Source organism: Anticarsia gemmatalis, chromosome 24 (assembly GCF_050436995.1).
Source record: "Anticarsia gemmatalis isolate Benzon Research Colony breed Stoneville strain chromosome 24, ilAntGemm2 primary, whole genome shotgun sequence".
NCBI lineage: Eukaryota > Metazoa > Arthropoda > Insecta > Lepidoptera > Erebidae > Anticarsia > Anticarsia gemmatalis.
In genome coordinates, this window is record NC_134768.1 from 3,997,793 (window position 1) to 4,022,737 (window position 24,945).

At 34.9% G+C, this 24,945-nt stretch overlaps 1 protein-coding gene across 3 annotated transcripts; it reads left to right on the forward strand.

Annotated features, from left to right (window-relative positions):
- The first annotated feature begins 15,669 nt into the window (after nt 1-15,669).
- On the forward strand, nt 15,670-17,168 carry LOC142983597 (uncharacterized). 3 transcript variants are annotated; one of them, XM_076130559.1, is made up of 2 exons: nt 15,670-15,882; nt 16,130-17,168. In XM_076130559.1, exon 2 carries the CDS (start codon nt 16,528-16,530, stop codon nt 16,975-16,977), a length of 450 nt encoding a protein of 149 aa, XP_075986674.1. In that variant the 5' UTR covers nt 15,670-15,882; nt 16,130-16,527; the 3' UTR covers nt 16,978-17,168. The 3 variants fall into 3 exon arrangements, with proteins under 3 accessions (XP_075986674.1, XP_075986675.1, XP_075986676.1); XM_076130560.1 differs by having other exon boundaries at nt 16,135-17,168; XM_076130561.1 differs by having other exon boundaries at nt 16,475-17,168.
- Nucleotides 17,169-24,945: the final 7,777 nt, after the last annotated feature.

A 24,945-nucleotide genomic window follows, 5' to 3' on the forward strand; every position in this document is an offset into this window, starting at 1 on the left:
CATTAAAATTGATTAAATACGTTACATACTATTTATTATTTTTATTAAAACCATAGAGATAACCATTTTTTTTCATGTTACACCACACATTAAAACGCTTTGCTACGTGATAGTCTATTCTACAAGTCTACATCAAGAAATTCTTATTTAATATTAACTAAATAATAAATATTTAACTGGTAAATAAAACAATCTGATATAATTTTGGTAGGTACTTGTGGTATATTTGATTTAATATTTAATAAAATTATACAAAAACGAATTACAATTTAACGAAATATTTAAAAAAATCCTTAAATTAAATGTACAAGTAAAACCTTATAATTACGTACCGCTCTAAAGTTATATAAAATACGATTTACTAGGTACTTTATTAATAACGTCACTTAATGTAATATCATGAATATAATATTTGTATGTATTCCACAACTCATAAGTATAAGACTGAATCGATCGCGATGCGTTTTTGTTATGTTTCAAATTGTATTTAGAGTGCAATAAACAAGGTTCCGCGATTATTAAAAAAAATAAATGCTATACAAAAAATCCATTGTTTAAGTTTTTTACAATAATCACTTAGTATAATAATACCTATATTTTGACGCGATTACCCTTCTGACTTATGTTCATAGTATAATTTAAGCCACATAGGGAAATGGCTCAACATCATAATTAAATCAATCTCTGATTTAGTATGCAAGTCGGTCAATAACTCCATTGCCTCGTCTACGTAACATTGTTTCATAGTATTAAAAGAAAACACTGAGCTCGGAACATAATCTAGATGCAAAGCAAACACTCCGATGTGAAGAGGGTACAGCAGATTGAAATCGGCAGCCTCTTTACAGATGTCTTTGATGCCCACTATATAATGACGAATAAAGGTTTGGAGCCTTTCAGCAAAATTTGATATAATAAAAACGTGATTGAAAACATTGCAACAAATCTGGAAAAAACACTCGGAATGTGAACTTTTCTCGATAAATTCCTTCAATACAGCTGTCTGCATCACGTCATATATATAAGCTCCTCTCAAAACTTTAAGACAGATCTCAAGAAGGATCTTCTCTAACGCACCCTTCATCTCATATGTATATTTTCTTTCTATTGCGCCTTCACCTGGCATTCTCGCGCCTTCTGTGCCTCTGAATTCGTAAATGTGCTCAAATAATTCTTCTAAATAAATACCTCTTACATTTGCATCAAGCAAAGTCAGAAGGCCATCTAGGGATAGTTCTTGTTCAGTGCGTTTTACACCGTTATCTCGTACGCCGCCACTAGAAGGTCCTGCAGCATTCTCTTGACCATTCGGATTATTTGATTCATTATTTACTCTATTAGTATTTACGGGTTCTTCTACTTCCATTTGGAGCATTTTCATTACATTTGTCATTGAGGGAGTGGAGTTTCTTTGAGATAACTGTTGAATCAAGGGGAAATACTCGCTGAGTGCACTCTCCGTTATCAGCCACCTTTTATATTCATGTTTCGTCATTTTGACATACAAATGCAGCCGTCTCCCGGGAGTCGGTCACTCGTTAATAGACTTGTAAATATAATACAAACGTCTTAAGTCGAAAGTAACGGAACCGTTTCAGCTACTGATAATGCAACTGTTATCAGACATGGGCTTGCAGTTGTTGCACAAAATCGATACTACTTATCTATGGCACATCCATCCATCAACAACCCATTATATGTTTTAAATTCAGTTCGGAAATTTTAATGCATCCATATAATTAAGTGATATGATTTCAAAATATGCACATGTTGTTGAAAAAAGACTCATAATCATTGATCCGATTATCCACACATTACGATTACGACTTATAAGACAAGCATTATCGCTAACGTCATGCCATCTCTTGATGAGAATATTAACTTTCAGTATTAGCGCCATCTAGTAGAATATACTAAGTAGTTGGTTTGGTTCGTTTAAGCAATTATGCTATCCGACACTAGATGGCTATACTGGATACACTCGGAGTGCCTGAATCAGCCTGAATTCTTTCTGAATATTTTTCTGAATGAGATGTGTAATGACTTAGGATCCATCAGACTTTTCAGAGAGTAAATTAAGTCATTATGTGTCAAATCAAGAGTGTAAGATTGACAAAGACTATTGGGCGGCGAGGAGGTAGCTCAGAAAAGAAGTAGCTTGTTTCGAATGATACACAATTTACCACGAGAAATCTATTTCGTGAATAAATTTGACGGACGAAGACGCAGGCAGAAAATAGTAACATTAATTAATAATACCGATAGCACTTAGCCTGACCCGGTAATCTAGTCCGAGACCTCGTAGTGAGCTGTCGTATACGCTGACGCCCAGAGCACAGAGGCAGTCATATCGCTTCGGTATGTAAAGAGAAAACTGCTTCCTATTAATTTCCTATGTGGGTGTCAATCGCTTATCTTCTGTAATCGTGGCTTATTTAGTAGCAGCCAAGTTGTAAACTGACCTATCTATCGGTTCTTAACTAAACTTCTTCGTTCGTATCGTATTGACATAATTTGTCACCGAGGAGGCTCTTGATGAATCTCATTGACGACATACATACATAAAATCACGCCACACCAGAGACTGAAGACGCCACTTAGTACGATCCTTATAAACTTCCCTTGCTTCATTCACATCCATACATCTTGTCATACCGGGGGCTATCACGTATCTCAGTTGACCACTATTCTAAAGCCATTTTGCTGTACACTGTTTCTCCCTTAGATTATAGTGATTAACAACTTACGTCAAAGCGACAATGCTCTGAGTAGTGGCTATCAATTTGACGTACACTAGTTGTCAACTGAGATACGTGATATGCATACAGGACTGTCGTAGTGATGAGTACTCCACAATTCCTTGAGAGCCAACTTCTGAGCGTTGATGAGGGTGTGCGTAAGGTTCCCAACGTGAAAACTGCTTCTCAAGGCAGCACTGTTCACGTAAAATCCTATGAACGCTCACTGAATATTAAGCTTTAAGTTATTTATTATGTTGTTTGTTCCCATCTCTTCATGCTTGCGTAATTTGCTTATATGTTTTGTTGCTGTTAAAAAATTACCATATTTTCTGCATTGACCGATCGATTTCAGTTCAGATTGCTGAGTAGTCGTAATTCCGAAGACCTGCAATGTGCTTTGTAAAACCATTTTTTGGATTTTAGGACGAATTTGTTAAATCTCTTCGCCCAGCAATGTACTCGAGATACACGTTCCCACATATAACATACCGGTAAAACGGGATTACCTTTGAATACAGGGGTTACTTTAAAATGGAAAGACCTGGGCATGTTTAAGGTCAATTTTACTATTTGAAATGCTATAATTTTATAAGAAGAAGAAGTTTGTAGGGATCGTAGCCAATGGTGTTCTTTCGTGTCTGCCTACCTGGCATGGCAAGCAGACGTGATTTTATGCATGTATAAATAATAAATTATGTGTGGTAGAAGGTAGGTATGTTACAAATGTGCCTTCACTTATTTTTATGCATTTTTAAGAGCAAGGACCCGTTGGTAAAAAGTTGGATTACCAATTTTAACATACCAATTTTTATTAGCCTCGTAAGCTAGGCAGTGGACATAGGGAATAAAAAACCTTTCACGCAAAATAAGAAGGCCATTCGTAATTTATTTTCTCACATGAATCATACATTACCATTAGAACATCAAACTAAAAGTAATGAAGGCATTTTCCCGAATGTACCGTGAACTCTTAAACGTTGTATGAGTGCACTTTGACACGCCTCACACCACCTCACACGACTTACACATCAAACGCTTTCTCATACAAATATCGCGTTAAAAACAACATCACTATATCACGAGAACGCAATAAAATTAGTAGCCGAAACAAACAAATTCTGAAAATGCTCCGTAATAATACACCAAGCTTAATGGGTGAAAGCCGAACTTTAAATTCGTGTGTAAATTAAAAAAAAATGAGATCACTCATCAACATGAATAATAGGAGATTCGAATATCTTAATTAGCATGAATTTACACCGTTATAAAGCGTGTAAGACGTAAAAAGTTTAATAATAATTCATATCGCCATTTCTCGGGTATATTTCTGTGGGGCCCGGTTAATAAATTACATCGAGACCTCACATAGAGAGCCCTAACTACGTGGGCTTACCACGGCAGGCTCCGCCCGAGACGAGGACGGGAGATATTCACCTCTCTGTCGCACGTGAGGTTGTACGGTGCCAACAATGCTCGTCTTAACGTCGCAGCATAAAACCCGGAATGTATGTTTACTTTAAGGTCGTTTTTGATGTAATTTAATTAAGTTTTCTAATTGGAAACGGCTCTGTTTGTAGTGGATAGTTCTCTTGTGTTATATTGCTGTGTTGTTTAATTCATGTTTAAATAGCGGAACGTAAGCTTCGGTTATTGTTAACGGATATGTTTTAACTAAATTCAGAATTATATTCCGTTGCGGATTATAAATCCATTTGACGAGATTAGACCACCAGTAGAGACACGTGGAGGGGTAAAAACAATGGGAATTGTTATGAAAACGTATATTTCATATTTATTGTTTCAACTTGAGATATTAATAATACCATGATATAATTTGTCTGCATGAAAAGCTATACTAAAATACCGACTTTTTCTTGTATAACTAACTACCGGAGATATAAAAAAGTAAAATGTTGGTTCTAAAGAGCCATACGTAGCTTTTTATATTTATAGCACTTCAAGACCAGCAAATCAGTTTTTAAAATAAATTCAAATTGTCTATGACCGTTATGTCCTCGGTGAGCGTGGAAATGGGCGCTAATCTTATAGCCTATTACATTATGTAGGTAGGTACTTGATGATTCAAAATACCTACAAAACTATAGTAATAGTAAAAAAGACATGATTCCCGTTATTTCTCTAGATCTTAATATTTTACAAAAGCGTGGTGGTCATTTTTGCAAAGAAGAAGACAAATGTCTTGTTATTGGATGGTGGATGTCCAGCCATTTTGTTTTTTCTGTAAAAATACGTTTTTAACCACTTTCTTTGTCTTTTATTTTGTACGCTTTTTTACTCATTGATATGTATCCTGGAAAAAACTGGACGAAGTAAGTAATATGGTTTGGATTGAATCAGCAACTAGTTCGCAGTTCATTGTCATTCTACATTTTTAAATCAGAATAAAGTCTCCTGGCTTTATAACTTTGAAGTTATCAAACAACCATTGAAGCGTAATGTGGCATGAAACCTTCGCTTCATAACTAAGGGGACGATCTCAATGGGTACTTAGCTTTCATGCCTTTCATTAGCTTTACTGAGAAAACACATTTATTGGGACTTACAACTGGATCTTATTCATGTATCTGCTTTTCCGAAAAAAAATGTCGTTTCCCAGTTTACCCGTAAGGCAAACTAACTTATGATATGGCTTAAGTTATGGCGTACACTACTTGTCAAAAATACAATATGAGTCAGTACTATAGGCAGTTTCAAACTTCTGGATATGTAACGATTAGGCTAGCAAAGTGGAATATTGCCAGGCGTTTATAGGCACTTACGCAGTCACTATCCATCGGGTAGATTATCGAAAACTTATCCATCTATACTAATATAATAAAGCTGAAGAGTTTGTTTGTTTGTTTGATTGTTTGTTTGTTTGTTTGTTTGTTTGAACGCGCTAATCTCAGGAACTACTGGTCCGATTTGAAAAATTATTTCAGTGTTAGATAGTCCATTTATCGAGGAAGGCTATATAACATCACGCTACGGTCATTAGGAGCGGAGTAGCAACGAAAAATGTTTCAAAAACGGGGAAAATTTTGACCCATTCTCTTAGGTGACGCAAGCGAAGTTGCGCGGGTCAGCTAGTAGACCATGAAATTGTCTTCTGATGTATTTACTCGTTAAATTTTCAAATCTAGTCAACCACTTGAAGCACATTATCTACTGCATCTTAAAGCTTTATGACAATCTTAGATTATCCAGCCAATTCAGAGACACGATGCGACAAGACAAGTCCGAATGATTGATCGGTACCATCGTGACTTGTCCGCCATTGTACATAGTTAGCAAACAAAAGAATCGGCCCCAATGATCGGCCAAGGCGGGCCGTGCGAAAGGTGAGCCCGATGATGGCCGAAGATGTCCGATCATTACCGAAGTGTTGACGCAACAATTTTATTGCTGGTTGCATTGTTTTTGATCTTACTATTGTGCTCTCTTATGTCATAGTGGGTGGTAAGTATAATTTGATTAAAATGATGAGTTACGAGACATTTTTGTTCTTTGAAAGCTATCGCCATTAAAAACGGCTTTCATGTCTCATTTAAATAATAAAATATGTTAATTATGTAATTAATATCTAGTTCTTCAGGCAGTTTGAAAACCGGTAAGTACTAGGTGGCTTGCTCAACATGAAAAGAGAAAAATAGTATGTAAGACCACCTCTATAAGTTTAACAATTAACTTACCCCGTTAACTTGAATGAATACGATGTAGACACGCTTTTTCTGAAAAAGGTAGAGAAATAATTTATTAATATACCTACATCATGTTATATGATATTGTAGATCAGACTTCATTAAAAAGTGTTGGGCACAGTTGGGCAAAGGCATCCATGGCTTTCTAATGTAGCCGGTTTCAGGACGATTGTATCTTTTTTGGGTGAACTGTACCTAAAATACTGCACAAATAAAATTAAAACACATCTTACCTCTTCAGTGTTAGGGGCGAGCCTATTGCCATGTACTGCATGCCACAAACTCTGAGCTACTATCGAGAAATGATCTAATACAAATACGAATATGTATATTATTAATATTATTTTGCAGGACCGGAGAATCGAACCCGCGAAATCAAGATCAGCAGTCGATAAAGTTACCGACCGCGCCACAAAAGTAGTCTAGATTTTTTTTTTACTGTCGTATTTCTGCACCCCACTGCTGAGCAAAGGTCTCTCTTGGATCTCGAGTGCCTTTGGCCGTTTGTTGCGTCTGGTAACCCATCAACGATCGCCTCGAAGTCATCTCGCCACCTCCATTTGACCTAGAAAACTTACTTAATAAAAAAAAGCATAGCAAAAAAGTCCTTACCAATCGATAGTAACCACTTCATCTATGGCTACCATAAAAACAAACCTGCATAGTATACAATAACGTCATAGTAGTGGGGCCTGTGCGCATGCGCATCGCAATAATAGATCATTGTTTGTCGTGATTACGCGGCCACCCAGCGCGCATCGACGCGCATATGCGCTTCATATACCGTTCTCGAGTGCATTTATTACTTATGTATTATTTTATTAAAGAGTTTCGGTTCATAGAGAGATTTAAGATTTTAGGAGCTTTTCCTCAATTTAAGTGGTTTTCTGTAAAAGGTTAAGTTTTAATTACCAATAAAGCTTAACCATTATTCAACTAAAAAGTTGCTCTTCAGAAATAAATAATTTTTAAAAGTAGATATCAGCCTGTTCAATAGTTGATCAATAATTTACATCAACTTATCATATACAAGCTTCTGCCGAAACGGCATTCCCATAGAAAGATTTTGCGGGATAAAAAGTATTCTTTGCCTTACCTAATCCAGTTTATACTATCTGCGTGTCAAAATTTCATCAAAATTCCGCTACATTTGACATGATCGACTAACAAACATTGGTAGAATATTTGTTACGTTTATCCATTTTAACTTATAATATTATTCTAGAAGTATCATTCCACTAAATCGTATTTCAGCTCACATTATTCAAACAATTACATCAATAAATAACTCAGACATTCTCTCCACGAATCATCATTTGACATTATACAATGTTTGCAAAATGTCACTTATTTATTGTGCAACAGTCAGAGGTCATGTTTGCATGTACTGAGTGTAATTTTGTACATTACTGTTTGAATGTCAGACTATAGTATAATAGTGTTATTTCATATTAGTGTATAGTAAACTAAAATCTGGATGGTAGACAGGAAATGGCTGGGAATCGTGACAGATGGAGACCAACAATACAACAGACATTATAAGTTACAGTATATGTTAGAAAAACAAACAAAAAATGAATGTGATGACAATTGAGTGAGTTTATTTGTATTAGAATAGCTAGTTACGATGTTGACTGTCTCACTAGTGCAATGGATAAGGCTGTCGCTACTACTCGCTACCCCATTACGAGTGCGTCTGGAGTTCGAATCTCAGATCGAACAAAAATATGTGCGGGCCACAAATAATTGTTTTGGGTTTGGTCCTACTTAGATACTCATGTTTGTACGATTGTAACAACTAGGGTGACAACTGGGAATTTTCTTTACAGGTGTTATACAAGTGACAAGTTTTCCCAACTTTTCCCTTTCGATTTGTATCTAAGGGAACAAACACTAACTTTTCCCTGATATCACTCTTAAGACAGTGCTCGAAAGGACTACTTGGAGTATAACTAACCACAGTTAAACAAGAAAACTGTCGGACGCAATCTGCTTGGAAAATATCAAGATAGTTCAAGTCTACCTCATTATAATCCAACTTGAGATGCATTAACCAGTTAAACCATTACTTCAGAACCTACCGATCAAGTAAACTAGTTACTCAGTCACAAATAATTGTTTACAATCTCACGTCAGGCCTCCAGACCAGTTTACCCTCATAAAATTGTCACTGCCATCGGCTCGAACCCGCTACCTACTTATTTAACTAACTATATGCTACCTAACTACGCAAGTTAAGTGGTTTCTGACTTTTATGGTAATATAAGGATAATCTTATTGGATACAGCAGATAATTGCATATAAATATAATTGGTTCGTGTCTCGTAATCTGCGATTCAAATTATTGTAATCCGTTTATTTCTATACATGTATTTTTATTCGTTTCTACGTTTCTTGGGTGGAAAGTTTTACGTCTGGAATAGTAATATCTAATTCATAATTATAATGTCCTAGTGTTTTGCATGTAATAATGAAAATGTAATTTAAACCCATTAGGCGAAGTTCCAAGTATTTACGAACTTTCGATAGATACAGTTCGTCTCGTTCAAATGTCAAACATGTACCTACATACCTACCTATTACTTTCGCACATTTTCCATCATTTACATAGGCATTTAAAAATTATAAAACAAAAGTCTATCCGCAGACGTGTCAGTGAAAATAATTGCTACCTTTTACTCGTTCAAAAAAAGTTTATGTTTATATGTACTTAAACACTAGCTGACCCGCGCAACTTCGCTTGCGTCACATAAGAGAGATTGGGTCAAAATTTTCCCCGTTTTTGAAACATTTTTCGTTGCTACTCCGCTCCTATTGGTTGCAGCGTGATGAAATATAGCCTATAGCCTTCCTCGATAAATGGACTATCTAACACTGAAAGAATTTTTCAAATCAGACCAGTAGTTCCTGAGATTAGCGCGTTCAAACAAACAAACAAACAAACAAACTCTTCAGCTTTATAATATTAGTAGAGATTTAAAAATCAGTAATCACTTGCAGTAACGGTGAAACATTTAAATTTTAAATTCAAAGGTGAAGAATTTCACATTTTGTGAAGGCATGTCAAGTCCTACACTCGCACTAGATCAGTGTGATGAACACGAGGCTTAACACCTCCCTCAATTTGGGAGTAGACCCTTGCCCAGCTGTAGGACAGTAAAAGGAAAAAAAATAGGAAGGATTACCTAGCTAAAATCCATCCCTACTCTACATACATCTTTAGTAACACGACTAGTCTGACTAGCTTCGTGCATTAAGAGTGGCTCAATTCACCCAGGTTAAATAACTAAGTAATGTTTTACTTGTAACCGTGGTGCGTGGCAACATGGCAACCAGGTGGTCCAGCCAATAAACACTGTTCACATTTCAAAAGTGATCCTTTTTCCTGTAATCCATGCTCGAAAGCCTTTTACAGCATGCGGAGTCTGGTCTTGAAAGACTGGACTGGTAGACAGAGGAATGAAGGATGCCTTATGTGCCTTAGCTGTGTATAATCTTTACATTTCTGCGAGTGTATATGGTTTCCAAATAAGGGTTAATGTTTTCAGCGTCAGATAACTTTTAATCACTTTAAAAAGGGTAAATTAAAAAAAAAAATCCGACGATGGATATTATTACCTTGGGCCTTACTAAACTTGAAACTAATCAGAATCTTTTGGTCAGAGTACCATAGATGCCTTGCTTATTCTTATAAGGTGTAAAGCTGTATATAAAATTATCAAAAAACCTCATCTGTAAAATCTGGAGTTCTATGAATATCATAAATATTACCAAAAACTATTTTTCGTGGAAGAAAATCTTTCGTCCCTGTATCGATTCGCACTCAATTCGGTGTCGATGTCGTGTCGGTACCTCGTAAACGACCCTTTATTTACATATGAAATGAAAAATGGCAAATGATTGTTACTTGGGAACTACTCGAGATAAAAAGCAGAGAGTTAAGTCGTCAAGCTGTGTTGTTCCTTTAAAAATTCCCGTTTAAGTATGTTAATAATTTCATCTTGGTAATTGAGTGGTGCGCGGCTCACTAGAGAGGGGAAACTTTACGGTACTTAGTCGATTTTCCGATCGTGTCGCGAGTAATCGATATTTTTTTTTTTTTTTTTTTTTCTTAAGCTTTATTTGTCAACTGACGATTGTTTTTTCTAAGCTGCCTACTGTACCGGATCTACCTGTTTTTAGGTATTTCCAATTCGAAATGAGTTAGTATTTACGAATCGAAATTGCACTACGTGTATAATTATAAGTTTTTATTAGGATACCTATTTTTAAATAGAGTCAAATTCAAATGTGCAGTCAACTGTAATATGAAATAAAAACAGATCTGTATTATTAATTGCAAAAAATGGTCTGAAATGAATGTTTGGTATTCAAAACGTAAAATAGTAAAAAATGTATGAAATTGACTCGTCACACGCGTTTTTGTGACTGCTTTCCGACAAAATTAATATATTTGTACTTTATTTTATACGATCGTGATCATTTTGACAAAAATACTAAAGGTTTGCGTGTTCTTTGATTCAACAAAAACAGACGTCATTCTGGAATCTTTTAACTTAGTATTCAAAAATGTTTAGATTTTTGATTGATGGCAAATCGGAAACAGCCACACGAATCTCTACTACAGTATAAATTCAAAAACGCGTATTGAGACACGTTTATTCATTCCTAATTAATTGCATAACAACTTCTTCTTTAAAATTTAAGTTTGACATAAGAATAGAGTACAACACAATCGATAAAGCTTCAATCGACTAGCACATCGATAGTAGCGCACCTCTAGTAATAATGAGCTTCGTGTGCGGCGTGTTGGTCGATCGATGCCTAAATTATACGCGTAACGGACACCACACACGATATCTTATTGTTATAAACAAATCACTACGATACATCCTTATGGCTAAGGTGAAGGATTCATTAATACATTTTTTTAATAATTTTTCAAGTCAAATCTTATGTGTTGTTCAAACCCGCTATGTAAGAATAACACGCTACGGACTATTATAGACTATAAATTTTTAGCGCGCTATTTTATACACTATGCTATAGCGCGCTATGTGTTAGGAATCTGGGGGCACGGAAGTGCCCCCGCAAGTCGAGCAAAAAAAAGCGGCACGGCCGTAACATCCTTTTCTCGAAGCAATTCGGGCTATTTTTGACACCCCTATAATTTCGTTGTGGATAAAACAAGAAGCCTGGATTTTCAGCAACTAATCAGTCATTGTATAAATACGGTATATTTAAAATTTCAGTCAATTTGAACCAGTAGTTTAAGAATGACAACTTGTTAAAATTTTGAATTTTGTCACTCACTGATTCACTGACTCACTGACTCACTGACTCACCGATCATCAAAAGTCTAAGGTACTTCTAGCAGACTTAGAAGCTTAAAATTTAGAATACAAATAGGGTTTAGTGTCTTAATCATGAGAAAAATCTAATATTTTCTAATTTCGGTCCAGTTTTCTAAATACACTAACTGCAACAATAACTTTGTAATCTCATATAAATGTATAAGATTACAAGGTTACATTTGCAGTTAATGAATTATTATTACCGTAGAAAATAAAATAAATAGGTGTAAATAGGTACATACTATATGAGGCATAACGGGAGGGGGTAAAGGGTGGGTAAGGGTGTTTAGCCCATGAAACTGAACAACATTCCCATAGGAAAATATGTTGAATTATGAAAAAATAACGTCTTTCCATACAAATTGGACTTATGTTCGCTCTACAAAAAGAAGTGAGATGCCATCAAAAACATTCTGTAAAAACCTCAAGTCTCGCCGTAAAAAGTTGTGAGATCTGTATAATACCAAGTCGATTAATCTATTTAGTCTCTACTCAAAGGACCTTCTGTCTTAAGTTATTACGTATGTTATTATCATGCCAATTTAAAAAAAAATACCTTTAAAACAAATAGATCGACTTGGTCATCGCAAGAAAACACAAATTCGCCATTAACATTTCAGGAGCATTAACTTCTCGTCGTGCTGTGTAGTGTGATACATACTAATAATCAAATCATGCGATGGCCAGGTCGGTCTATTTGTTTTAAAGGTATTTTTTTTAAATTGGCATGATAATAACATACGTAATAACTTAAGGCAGAAGGTCCTTTAAGTAGAGACTAAATAGATTAATCGACTTGGTATTATATAGATCTCACAACTTTTTACGGCGAGACTTGAGGTTTTTACAGAATGTTTTTGATGGCATTTATCTTACATGTAGAGTTTAACTTAAGTATGTAGGTATATTTTAATTTTTTTTTTCCAAAATGTTATAAAAACATAAATATTTGATCACTTCATCTACTACGTTAGCTTACGGCTCAATTTCGAAGCCTTATTCCATTTCTAGCGTCAGTCAAAAGTATTTCTGCCTGTACAATGAGTGACAGTTTAAAACAAAACTTACTACTTATACATACGTTGCGTTATCAGAGATGTAGTGTATAAATATTACATTAAAATGTTTCTTTCCCCTGTTACAAAAAAAATGTATGAAAACTACAATTTATTTCAGATAGATCTTTAAACCCTTTAAGCTCCATAGAATTGAAAATTGTTTAGTTCCCACTATGATTAGTAGATGGCGTTGGCGCATTCTTCTGTCACTTAAAAATGCTTCTTACCTAAATATCAGTAAAAATATTAAATAGTAATAGTTATGACGCTACCTTGAGCCAATAAAACCATTTCACACGGTACAATTTCGCTCACAAGCTCCCCAATTTCAATCAAATTAGCAACAAGAACATCAATTTTTGTATACACAGTTAAATCACACACGTAACAGTGGTAATAGGTCGTTAACACCATCAATCACTGTATCAAACGACATACAAACTAACTCCGACATTACGAATGACCTAATTCGACGCAACCCGTGCGGTCTCTCATTTACACCGGCTATAAAATCTCTTTTTGACATATCCGTGGCAAAACCCCTAACAGATATGACCCTTTATAACTTTAAGGTGTTAAGAAAACTACCAACACACAACGAAAACCCAACCCTAAAGTTTCTGATATAAAGTTGAATTTCGCTCGCAGGTGTATTCTCGTTTATTAGAGTACAAAGACGCCGCCCGGGCCGGCGGCGCCTTTGAAGCGGCCGGCAGTAATTACGCAAGACGGGCCCGGCCTCAACCGCTCACAGTATGTACAGGACACCTAGGATTTACATTTACAATAATGAAACGTAATTGAAAGTTTTTTATAGACGCTTTTTTGAGTGTGCATGCAGGAATTTAAGCGGTTTAGAGCGCCATTGAGAATTGTGTTTTAGATATTTTTAGTTTTGTTTTTATGATGATAGAGGTTTGAGAGCGAGGGTTTTCTTTAGCACTTCGAAATAGAATATCAATGGACTGCAATAAAAGTTCTAGGGTAAAGTATTTCTATAATGAAAAGTGGTTAGATTCCTATTCGTTTTGCCCTTTGATGTCTAAATTCTGATGGAAAATATTGAAAATTAGTTAACCACCTGTCTATATTAATTGAGGTCTATTAAACAATTAGTCTTGGTAGAGTCGACCATGACATTTTTTAAAGTATTATGTAGAAAGCTGTAATTTTTACATTAAACACTAAATTGTAAAACAAGGTTTAATAGTCAGTTAATTCTTTCTAATACTCAAGTCTAATACCTATTAGAAATGTTATAAATAAAATATTATTAAACATTTCAAAATACCTGCCCACAACAGACTTATAAGACAATTAAATCGTAAATTAAAACACGTCATTTGCGAAAACAGTAATCGTATAACGCTAACTCTTTAGTCCATATTTCTCTGTTTGTAATTAAAAGCATTGTGATTATTCTGTGACGAATTAACTACGGTGAGGGGGGCGCGGCGGGCGGGCTCGGGAGGCGTGGCCAACTAACATCAAAGGAGCCGCCGCTATACCGCAAAAGGGAATGCTTATTGACGTGCGAGCGAGATGCAGCATATACTTCTTCGTGATAGAAAGAGATGGAGTATAATGTGTTTGTAGTAGTAATCCTTATGAACGAGTTGATTCAAGATTGTGAGAATGGCGTGTAGTGGTGGATTAAAGTATCGATAAAATAGGTATTTATTATGCCTTCGTATTTGTTTTTTGGAAAAGGTTTGAGTTGTTTTGGCATATGCATTGCGTAGGAAGAGTACGGTAATAAATGGGTGTTGCTAGATTTGAATGAGAAAGAATAAAATGTGGGGAGTTTGTCTTAGGTAGAGTCTGAATGGTATTTTAAATTATTTTTTTGATATATTTGTTCCAAGGTTTATAGAATTAGACAGTAAAAGAACAGTGGTAAGAAAATTCGTTAACACTTTAATAATCTTCAAGCATTAGTATTTTTTTGGTTAAAATAAGTATACCACATTCTATTTTCAGTAATAGATTTCTATTTGAGGCATTTTCTTTTTTCATAAGGTGAACTGATGTATTCTTTAAGCTTGATGATTCAATCGCTCTTTCTTTTTGATGATTAGTGCAAAGCATGTAGCGAAACCGATATGCGATAGTAAACGATAAATCATTTACACAATCTTTTTCTTTCTATACCATTATATAGAACCTTATATAACTATTTTAATCCATAACCTTAATCACACATACATCTTGCATCAAATCGATATCGAGACTCTATCGATGTCGCAGCATCCGTGTCCCATCCCTAGCGATAAATCTGTGCCGCTAAAGAAGCTTACGTCATTGACGTATTGTTTATAAATCAGACGCCGCCTCGGACCGACACTCAGCCGACTGTATAAACCGACTAAATTATAATGTAGAGCGTCTAAAACATGTATATAGAGTACTATATTATTGATGGTAGCTCCTTGTATAGGAATTATTTGATTGAAGAACCTAGAAAAAAAAACCGATTAAAAAGAGTAGGCAGGATTTTTTTGCCAGCTCTTCTCACTGACTTTACCTTCCATACTGGCAGTAAATTCTCCTACTGTAGATTTGACAGTCATATTATGTACCTTATTAAATGTATTGTTTTAATACACTGTCACATTTCCAAAAACATTTTTCCAATGAAAATAGTGGAATTACTTCTATATTCACCTTAAAGTAACATTACAATCACTTCGTATTTTTGTTGACCAATAGCAATAATAAGGTAGGTGCGCCCAAAAAGGCCCTGCGCCTAAAAAGGCCCACATTCAATATTTTGAAAGTTGCAAGTTCGAATGAGTTCAAATTGCGCGCCAATATTCGGTTAGTACCATAGACAAAACTGCAACTTCATATCAAAAGGAAATTGACGCCATGTTCTCAGTGTTTGACAGTTTGTCAGTGGAGTTGCAAATGGCGTACGGTTTATAACCTCACGCTCACAAACTTTTTAATATTTCATAAGAAAAACATGCCGTTTTCGTAATTCTGCTTACATACAACGTTACCTAAACTTGTGGGCACGACTGGCAAGGTAAGTGTTGTTTGAATTCTTTGATAGTTTTCAATTAAAAGAAATTGTTACATATATCGGATGAAATCCCTATTAAGGCCCACTGCATGGGCTTCTAATAAGGCCCGGGCCTTTAGAGGTATATGGAAAATTATAGTTGTTTTGGAATCTTAAACATATTTTGGTTATTTATGGCAATTTTTGTTAACGATATTAAAGATAAGATTAATAAGAAGTTACGAGTACCTATTTACCTAACTTAACTTAGTTCAGATTGTAGCGGCTCGCTACATACAGCGACATCTACTGGGACCAGCGCGCAACCAACCACCACGCGCAGTGTGACTGACGTCACAAGTCCTAGATCGCGCTATCGAAGTTTGCACTGCAACTGACTATATATACAAGTTCCCGACTACATCAGTCGGGCAGCCTAGGCCCACCAGGCATGATCACCTCGCCTGGTCGGAGGATCCTCCCTTTGTGTTGGAGGAACATGATCACCTCGTTCCTCCACAGTGGTGAACCCGACGTGATTGGAAGCAGCCTTCACGGAGATCAGACCAACAGCAGCAAACCTTCGCACCCTCATCAATCTTCACTCCTACAGCAGCAGTCGAACGACTCCAGCCAGCATCTTCGGCCACACCAGGGTACTCCACGAACATGTCGCTCACGCACATGACTGGCATACCCTGCGGCCTCAGCGGCATCCAACCTGGGCATCATCGTCACGCTACTCTGACGCACCCAGGGCACCGCAACGCTTCGTCTCGACTCACCGTAGACAACAAGCGCCTCGCCCCGACTCACTGGGGACACTTCACCGCACACCGCACACCGCACCTCTCCGACTCACTGGAGTTAGCGGCATACAGTTCCGACTCACTGGGACTTGCGGCATACAGTTCTGACTCACTGGGACTAGCGGCATACAGTTCCGACTCACTGGGACTAGCGGAATTCGAGTTCCGACTCACTGGAACTCATCAATGCATGGCACTGGAGAGACTGACTGACATGAAGAGAAGATCGACCTACGGTCTGAGGGGGAGTGATTTTTATGCCCAGATTGTAACTAAAAGCATAATTAATAAGGTAGAAGTTTCTATTTAAATGATTTTTGTTTTTTTCTATACTCCTAAGAAGGCCCACCGAAAATGTGACGGTATTTTTTTTTACGAATAAGTTAAGCAAATGTTGACCTCTCCAAAAGTGATTGTTAGAATAGCACCACAAAAGTGTTTTTAGTTGTTTATTTTTTGAGATTTTTATTTTGTAGAAGTATTTAGTTTTGCTACGCCTTAGTAGGCCCACCGTCTAATTTATGACCAAAAAACTATTGTAACAGACTGTTTACCTAGGAATATCTTATGTTAGGTTAAGCGTTATGTTTTGAGATAATCTTTGTATTTAAAATATTTAGAAATAACGTAATTGTTATTGGGCCTTGCTAGGTACCTATGTTCCTAAAAAGGCCCACTTTAGAGGTTTTTAAAAACAATTGTTTTTATAAGAAATTCCAAATAAATATGTTGATTCGTATGTTGAATTTATTCACAAATAAATGAGTAATATTGTGATTAACTTGGTTTTTCTATTTTATTAAAAAATATATATTTATACCAATTTTACAAAAAATGGGCCTTACAAGGCGTACCTACCTTATTTAATTTATATCTTCTTATAAAAAAGTACGATTGAAAAACATACCCAGACCAATAAGAAATGTATCTTTAAATAGTTTCAGCATATTCAAACTTCCAACCTTAATGTCGCAATGTTGGGCAGGGCTTTCTTCCCGAAACAAGCATTGAGTCCACCACTTTGCATGCCCTCAAGATTGTGTTAAAGAACTTTAAGTCATGTTTATACGTTTCTCTGTAATTCTATTAAAGCTAAATTGCTGAGCTAATCACGATAAAAATCGTAATGAAAATAGGTATGAAGCAACAGCCGATACCAGATGTAGCTTAGTATATATTAGGTCGAGTAAAAAGTCTTTTCGCATTATAGTATGTATGAACTTGTAATAAAATCTTTTCTCTACACAAAAAAGCTCGATAATTGGGTACCTCACGAGCTCACTGAAAGAAACCTAATGAATCGTGTACTCATTTGTGATTCTTGAAAGAGATTTTCTTACAAGTTCATACATGCGAAAAGACTTTTTCCCCGACCTGATATGTACATACTTAGCTGTTACTACTAGCTGACCCACGCAACTTCGCCTGCGTTACATAAGCTTACAAGTTAAAAAAAATCCCCGTTTTTGTAACATTTTTAACTGGTACTCTGCTCCTATTGGTAGAAGCGTGATGATATATAGCCTATAACCTTCCTTGATAAATGGACTATCTAACACTGAAAGAATTTTTCAAATCGGACCAGTAGTTCCTGAGATTAGCGCGTTCAAACAAACAAACAAACAAACAAACAAACAAACAAACTCTTCAGCTTTATAATATTAGTATAGATTAGTATAGATGTGGAGTTTCGATATTTAGCAATTGGTTCTGCACGTATTCAACCAGTTTCTCGGCTAATTAGGCTGAGGAATTATCTCGTCTAGACCTAAACGCTCGCTTGACTGGAATACTAATAAGATATATAATGTATTCCAGTTTCACTTATTAACGTGAACAGAATTAACTTCAATTTCCAAAGAACAAGCACTGCACAAGTTTATTGAAAAATATATTTTCTGTAGGTACATATAATTTTCAAGTAATTTCAATAACATCTTGCTTGACTCGGGAATCGAACTCCAGATGAGTACAATCATTAACACTAATTAACTACTGAAGCAGATATTATATTACATATTTTATATAAGTGTGGTTATTTTTTTCTAATTCTATTGGATAAATGTTCCTTTTTTATAATGTAACGGGTCTTAAACGCGATTGAAAATTAAAGGTTATTTATTATATACCTTATTAGATTAATATAACTTATTTGTTTACCCAAATTACTTACAATATTATGTGTACAAGTTGCGAAAGTTCAAAATCGTTAAATGGATACATGCCAATTGAAAAGACGTCTTTTAAATTTAGTCGTGTTAGAGACGTCAAGAGAAATTAAATTGCAGTAGTATTTAATTTAAATGAAGATAAAGCTTTTAAACGGTATTGTTAATTTGTAAGTAACACGTAATATGAACTAGATGATTTAATAATATGTCGCTTCAGGTGTCTTTTGAACTCGAGTGAATTTCAAAGACTGTAATTATTGAAGCATAAAGTTACTTTTAACTGGAATTCGTATAATTATTGTTTATCCAATATTTTGTATGAAATTCTTTATCTAGTCTCTGCGATACAAGCTAAACCGGGACCGCTCTATACACTGTAATGTGTTTATAGAAAAACTTTATTATTTAATTATTTCTTAATAAACACATAGATTAGTTGCTATCCTATGCTTTGCGCATGCATTCAAAAAATGTATTAAACTGCCTTATTAGTTATCAAAGTCGGTGATTTATTTTTTCAAGAGTTAACTTTTGCATTTAGTGTCATAAATATAAAATACGGACACAATGTTTACTTACCTAGTAAAATCTGTAGGAACTTTGAACTTATATCACTCGGAAGAGTAGTAAGTATCCTCACCATTGCACTACAAGTGCTATCATTATAAAAATCCCATTATTTCTGCTTTTATCTTCCTCTATATAAGTTTCTGTGTATAAAAAGCAATTGGCAGATAATTAAATGGCTATACTTCCTAAATATTATCAAAAAAATCGCAAAGTCAAGTGGATACGAAGAGTGAGCCCTAATTCGATAATTAATACTTGTGAGCTATTAAACCGAATTATCTATGACACGTTCACATCGGCCGGGAAAAGCTAACTACTCATTAGGTGTAATATGACCAAGAAACATTGACCTCTCGCTTTCCTTCCACTTACTTTTGTATAGAAGAAATATGTTCGGAGTAAGAGAGGCAGGGGGTGTCAAGTTATGTTGGTGGTTCTTAATAGAAAGAATGCTGAATCATGGACAGTCGTCTTAAAGTGTTGCTCATAATAGTTTCCCACGATCGCGAATTCGATAAGATCCGATATTGAAATAGTAATGTTATTGGTGCGACTTGGTTTTTGTTAAGTGATTGAGCGCATTTTTTGATGATTTCGATAATTGGAGTTATGGATTACTTTTTTTTGGTTAATTGTATGTTTTCGTTATATAATTTTCACAGTCGTTTTTATTTTGCAGTTTTTGCTTTATTATAAGAAATATGCTGCATAGTTTTCTTCGATTATATTAAAAATAATATCGTCAATATTGGCTCTAAGATTTTTGGTTTAATTGAGAATAACATATAGAAAATTCTCTTTTAGATTTTCGTTATCTATTAGTTACTTACTCTACTTACTTACGCTGCTCCAGTCAGACTGCACCACGGCGCGTGCAACCTGCGCAGAAACATTAGGCATTTTATCCTATTATATGTTAAACTGTTAGTTACTGTCCTATGGATGGGTGATAATGAATAATTAGGAGAGTCTAAGTTTTCAACACTAAACGAGACGGGTAAATACACAATGATAGAGTTGTAAGTTAAAACAATACAAAAACCTTTTCTTCAAATGAAAGTGTAACTTTTTACAACAATTAGCTTTGTAAAAAGTAGCAAACACGGCCATTAATCAGCAATCCTTGTAAAAAACGACACAAAAAACCAACACAATATTAAATTAAAACAAAAAAAGCTGTGTAACTACTGTCCCATTTAGTCCACCGTGCACTAATAATTAAGGATGTTATGTAACTCCGTATCCGTAACCGAAACTTGCGAATATCCGAAAAAAATATCCGAATCTTTAACCGATACAAAAGTTTAAAATAGATTAAGATTGATTCTGAGTTACAATCATAATTCTATTTTTTTATTAAACAAATTAATAAAAATTGAATATCTCAAAAAGTATCCGAAAATAACGGATAAACCAAATCAATTTATATCCGAAACTAGCATAATTCATAATAGCTTTTGTTAGTTTTTTCGTATTCGTATCCATATCCGAAAATCCTAAACTTCCCTACTCATAATGATACATTCTCACGTTGGTTTAACACTAAAATGTACACAATGATTAATTATTTAAAGCAATTATGTAATTACTAGAGGCGTGACAGCTGGCGTCCTCGGCGCACCTCTATTTATTCATATTTAAATATTACACTCATGTTTCGTGTTTAGATAAACTCTATGTCATCGTGCTTTTATTTTTATATTTATTTTTTGTATTATAAAACTATATAATAACCACTCCTTAGAAAGGACTAGCTGACCCGCGCAACTTCGCTTACGTCACCTAAGAGAATGGGTCAACATTTTCCCCGTGTTTGTAACATTTTTTATTGCTACTCTGCTCCTATTGGTCGTGATGATGTATAAGCCTATAGCCTTCCTCGATAAATGGTCTACCTAACATGAAATATTTTTCAAATCGGACCAGTAGTTCCTGAGATTAGCGCGTTCAAACAAACAAACAAACTCTTCAGCTTTATAATATTAGTATAGATAAGGTGTCACTAAATTGATAAAAGTTGGCTAACAATGTATGAGATAAAACGGTGATGAAAAATGCAAATGAAAAGACTGTTAATATTGTCATTTCGTCAAACGTAGAGACAAAAAATGAAATGACGATGACGAAATGATAGAGTTCGATTATTCGAACTATTGACGAACCTGGGTTTGATTATTAGGTCGGGGAAAAAGTGTTTTCGCATTATAGTATGTATAAACTTGTAATAATAATAATATCTCTTTGGCTTCAAGAATCACAAATGAGTACACGGTTCATTAGGTTTCTTTCAGCGAGCTCTTAAGGTACCCAAATATCGAGCTCTTTTTTGTAGAGAAAAGATTTTATTACAAGTTCATACGTACTATAATGCGAAAAGACTTTTTCCCCGACGTAATATATTCAAAATTGACTCTGGATAAACCTTCTGACCTTAAAATTTGGATCTTAATAAATAAAAGCTTTCAGATTATTCCGATATTGCAAATATACTGAGCAGTGAACAGAACGGTGTCCTTTGATCGTCTTACTAGTTTATCTCATAATATGATTCCTTAAAAACCTTCTATTTAATTAATTAACGATATTTCACACGTTCTTTAAGTAGGTACGAGAATATCATAATTAGTTTTGTCCAATTGATTTATTGTATGAGACGAAATAATCCTTAATCAAAGTTGTTGATTTGAATACGAACCGTTTTTATAGCGGTGCACTTTTTATCGCAATAAACACTAAATTGATATCGCATATGAAAAGTTTGTATGTGTGTGGAAACGTTTAAAATGATATGATAGTATTTTAAATGGACTCCTGTTTTGACTCGAGATATAACTGTATCTGGAATGACAAATACGATCCCGGGTCGATTTCCGTACAAATCGGTATAAAAAAAAATAGTAGAGCTCATAGGCAGAACGTTCAAGGTGGTATAGGTATATAGTTAGTTGTTGTTAGTTAGTTGAAAACCACACCACACCAAGAAAAAAAAGCATTTGTTTGAGTAAAATTTTGACAATGTAACCATTACTTATGAATAAATTGACAAACAGTGGATATAAGGTAGAGCATATGACAAACACCTATAAAATTCACATTTCAAGTCGTCTCATATGAATAGACTGAAAATGTAAAGTTCTAAAAATACCGTCTAAAACCAAGCAAAGACAGTTGTTCAGCTAGTCAGAGAACAGTTGCGAGTGCAACGTTAGACGGAGTGCGGATTCGAAGCCCGCCCCCTATCGGCCGGCGCGGTAATTACCGATCATTTATCTTAACACCTCTGTCAAAACGATGTCGTTTCAACCAAAACATTTTTAAAATATGCCATAATTACACTAACGTTTGATTAATTTGACCACAGGATACGGTGTGGATGTATACAAGAGCTCGATTTGCATTATTTGGGGAGTTTGAAGACAAAGTTTTGGGAAAGACTGTGGGAGAAGTGTGCAGTTAAAGACTTGTTGACTGACTATAGTCTAGTCTGTGGTTAATGTAAGTACTTGTTAAGAATCATGTTTTATGTGTGACTATGCATATTTTACTTTCAGAGAAAATAGGTAAGGGTAAAAAAATACAAAATTCTTTTATCTATTTGGGAAAAAATATTTGCCAAATTGTTTATTGTCAACTAGGTATCTAAATACTGAAACTTATCAAGTAAATACTGAATTAGTTCCATTTAGCTATAGGTAGAAATTTTTTATCTAGTTTTTCGGCGAATATTTTAGATTTTCGACCCATAAGTGAAAATTACCCCAAATTTCGTAAACAATAATTACTCTAGCAACACCATCAAGAATAAGTTCTTCATTATGTCAAATTGTGGTACGTTAGGTGTGAATTAGACGATTTTTGTCTTTGATAGAGGTTGACGGATGGACATGAAACGTGCCTTTGTTAAATTATTCACGGTTATCTGGTAAAATATATTTAATAACAAGGCCGGCCATGACCGCGTTTAGTTGATTGATGAGCCTTTGTGTATTCGCCCTTATTATTCTCGTTAGCTAAAATATTTTGATGTGAATGTAAATGTAGAGCTCTGTCGTTGTCAGGTCAAATTACTTTAACTAATGGCTAGTATGAAATGGAAATGATATAGATAAGGTAGTGAGTAATAATCAAAATAATATTTTATTATGCGTTCAATTTACACCTAATTTAGAGTTATCCTATTCTGCTGCTTCAGCTTTTTATAGTATGGTGCAATTTTGAATTACATGGGATTTGGATGCTCTTTTTGGTCATGATTCATCTGATTTTCTCCAAATTAAGATTTGTCAGCAACAAATGATGATGATGGACGCTCCAACTGATTTAACCCATGTAAACATGCAGAAAATTATTTCCGCGGGAAACCACACTGATATATGCAACTGAATGTCGTATTTAGGCGGGTTCTTAAATATTTTAGGCTATACAACAAATGTTTATTAAAGAAATAAGGTATTCAAGAATTGCTAAAATATTTAAGACGTTACTAACACTTTCGTAGTTATCTTTAAACCATTTAAACCATTTAAACCATTTATTTTTGTTACACAAAATAAAACTTAGCATAACTTAGTATCTAGTCAATACATCAAAATTTATATGTAACAAAGGGTTACAGCTCAGTGTACGCTGTGCTAGGCACAGCACTGATTTTCAGCTGCCCCTAACAATATATTATAATATTGCACGCGACAAACAAAAAAAAACAACACCGTACTTAAAAATAAATGAATTATAAAATATAAAAAGTTGACAGTATGTGGCACTTAAAAACAAATAAAAGAATATAACAAATTACGTAGTAAATTATGAGGTACATTATGACCAAAAATAATCACAAGAATAGAAGACATTTAATTGAAAAACACTAAAAAATGTATATTGTTACAATTTAATCATGAGTATTGATTCTGCTACACTTCCTTTTGCGCAGTTAAAAAAATAATGCTCAGACGTCTTTGCAGTGTCTTTTGGGACATACTTTTGCGTAATGGCGGGGGAAGATCGTTCCAAATCTTAGTAGCAGAGTATTTGAATCCCCCTTTATACTGGGCTGTACGATGCGCAGGTAATGCAAGTTTATTTGCTTCTCTGCTGCGAGTATTTGTGCGCTGCATTTCTTTGAGCCAGTCAAGTTTACTGTATAAATAGGGTGGCGTTTTCTTAAATATAATTTTGTGCACCATACATGTCAAGTGTATTTTCCTACGAGCATCCATTTTTAAGGTGCCCGTATTATTTAAATATGGAGTAATACGAGATCTTCTAGCAACATTGTAACAGAACCGGACACAAGCATTTTGTACTCTCTGTATAGCCTTCTTAGTCTTCTCATATAGCCTAGGACCATATACAGTGTCACAGTAGTTAAATTGTGATAAAACAATAGATTCGACAAGAGTTTTCCTAACGCGTTCTGAGAGGTATTTCCTAATATTGTACAGAGTTTTAAGACGGTAAAAAGCGTTCCTTATTTTACAGTTAATGTAATCATTAAAACGAAGGTCGTTATCCATCAATAAGCCTAAGTTAACAGCACT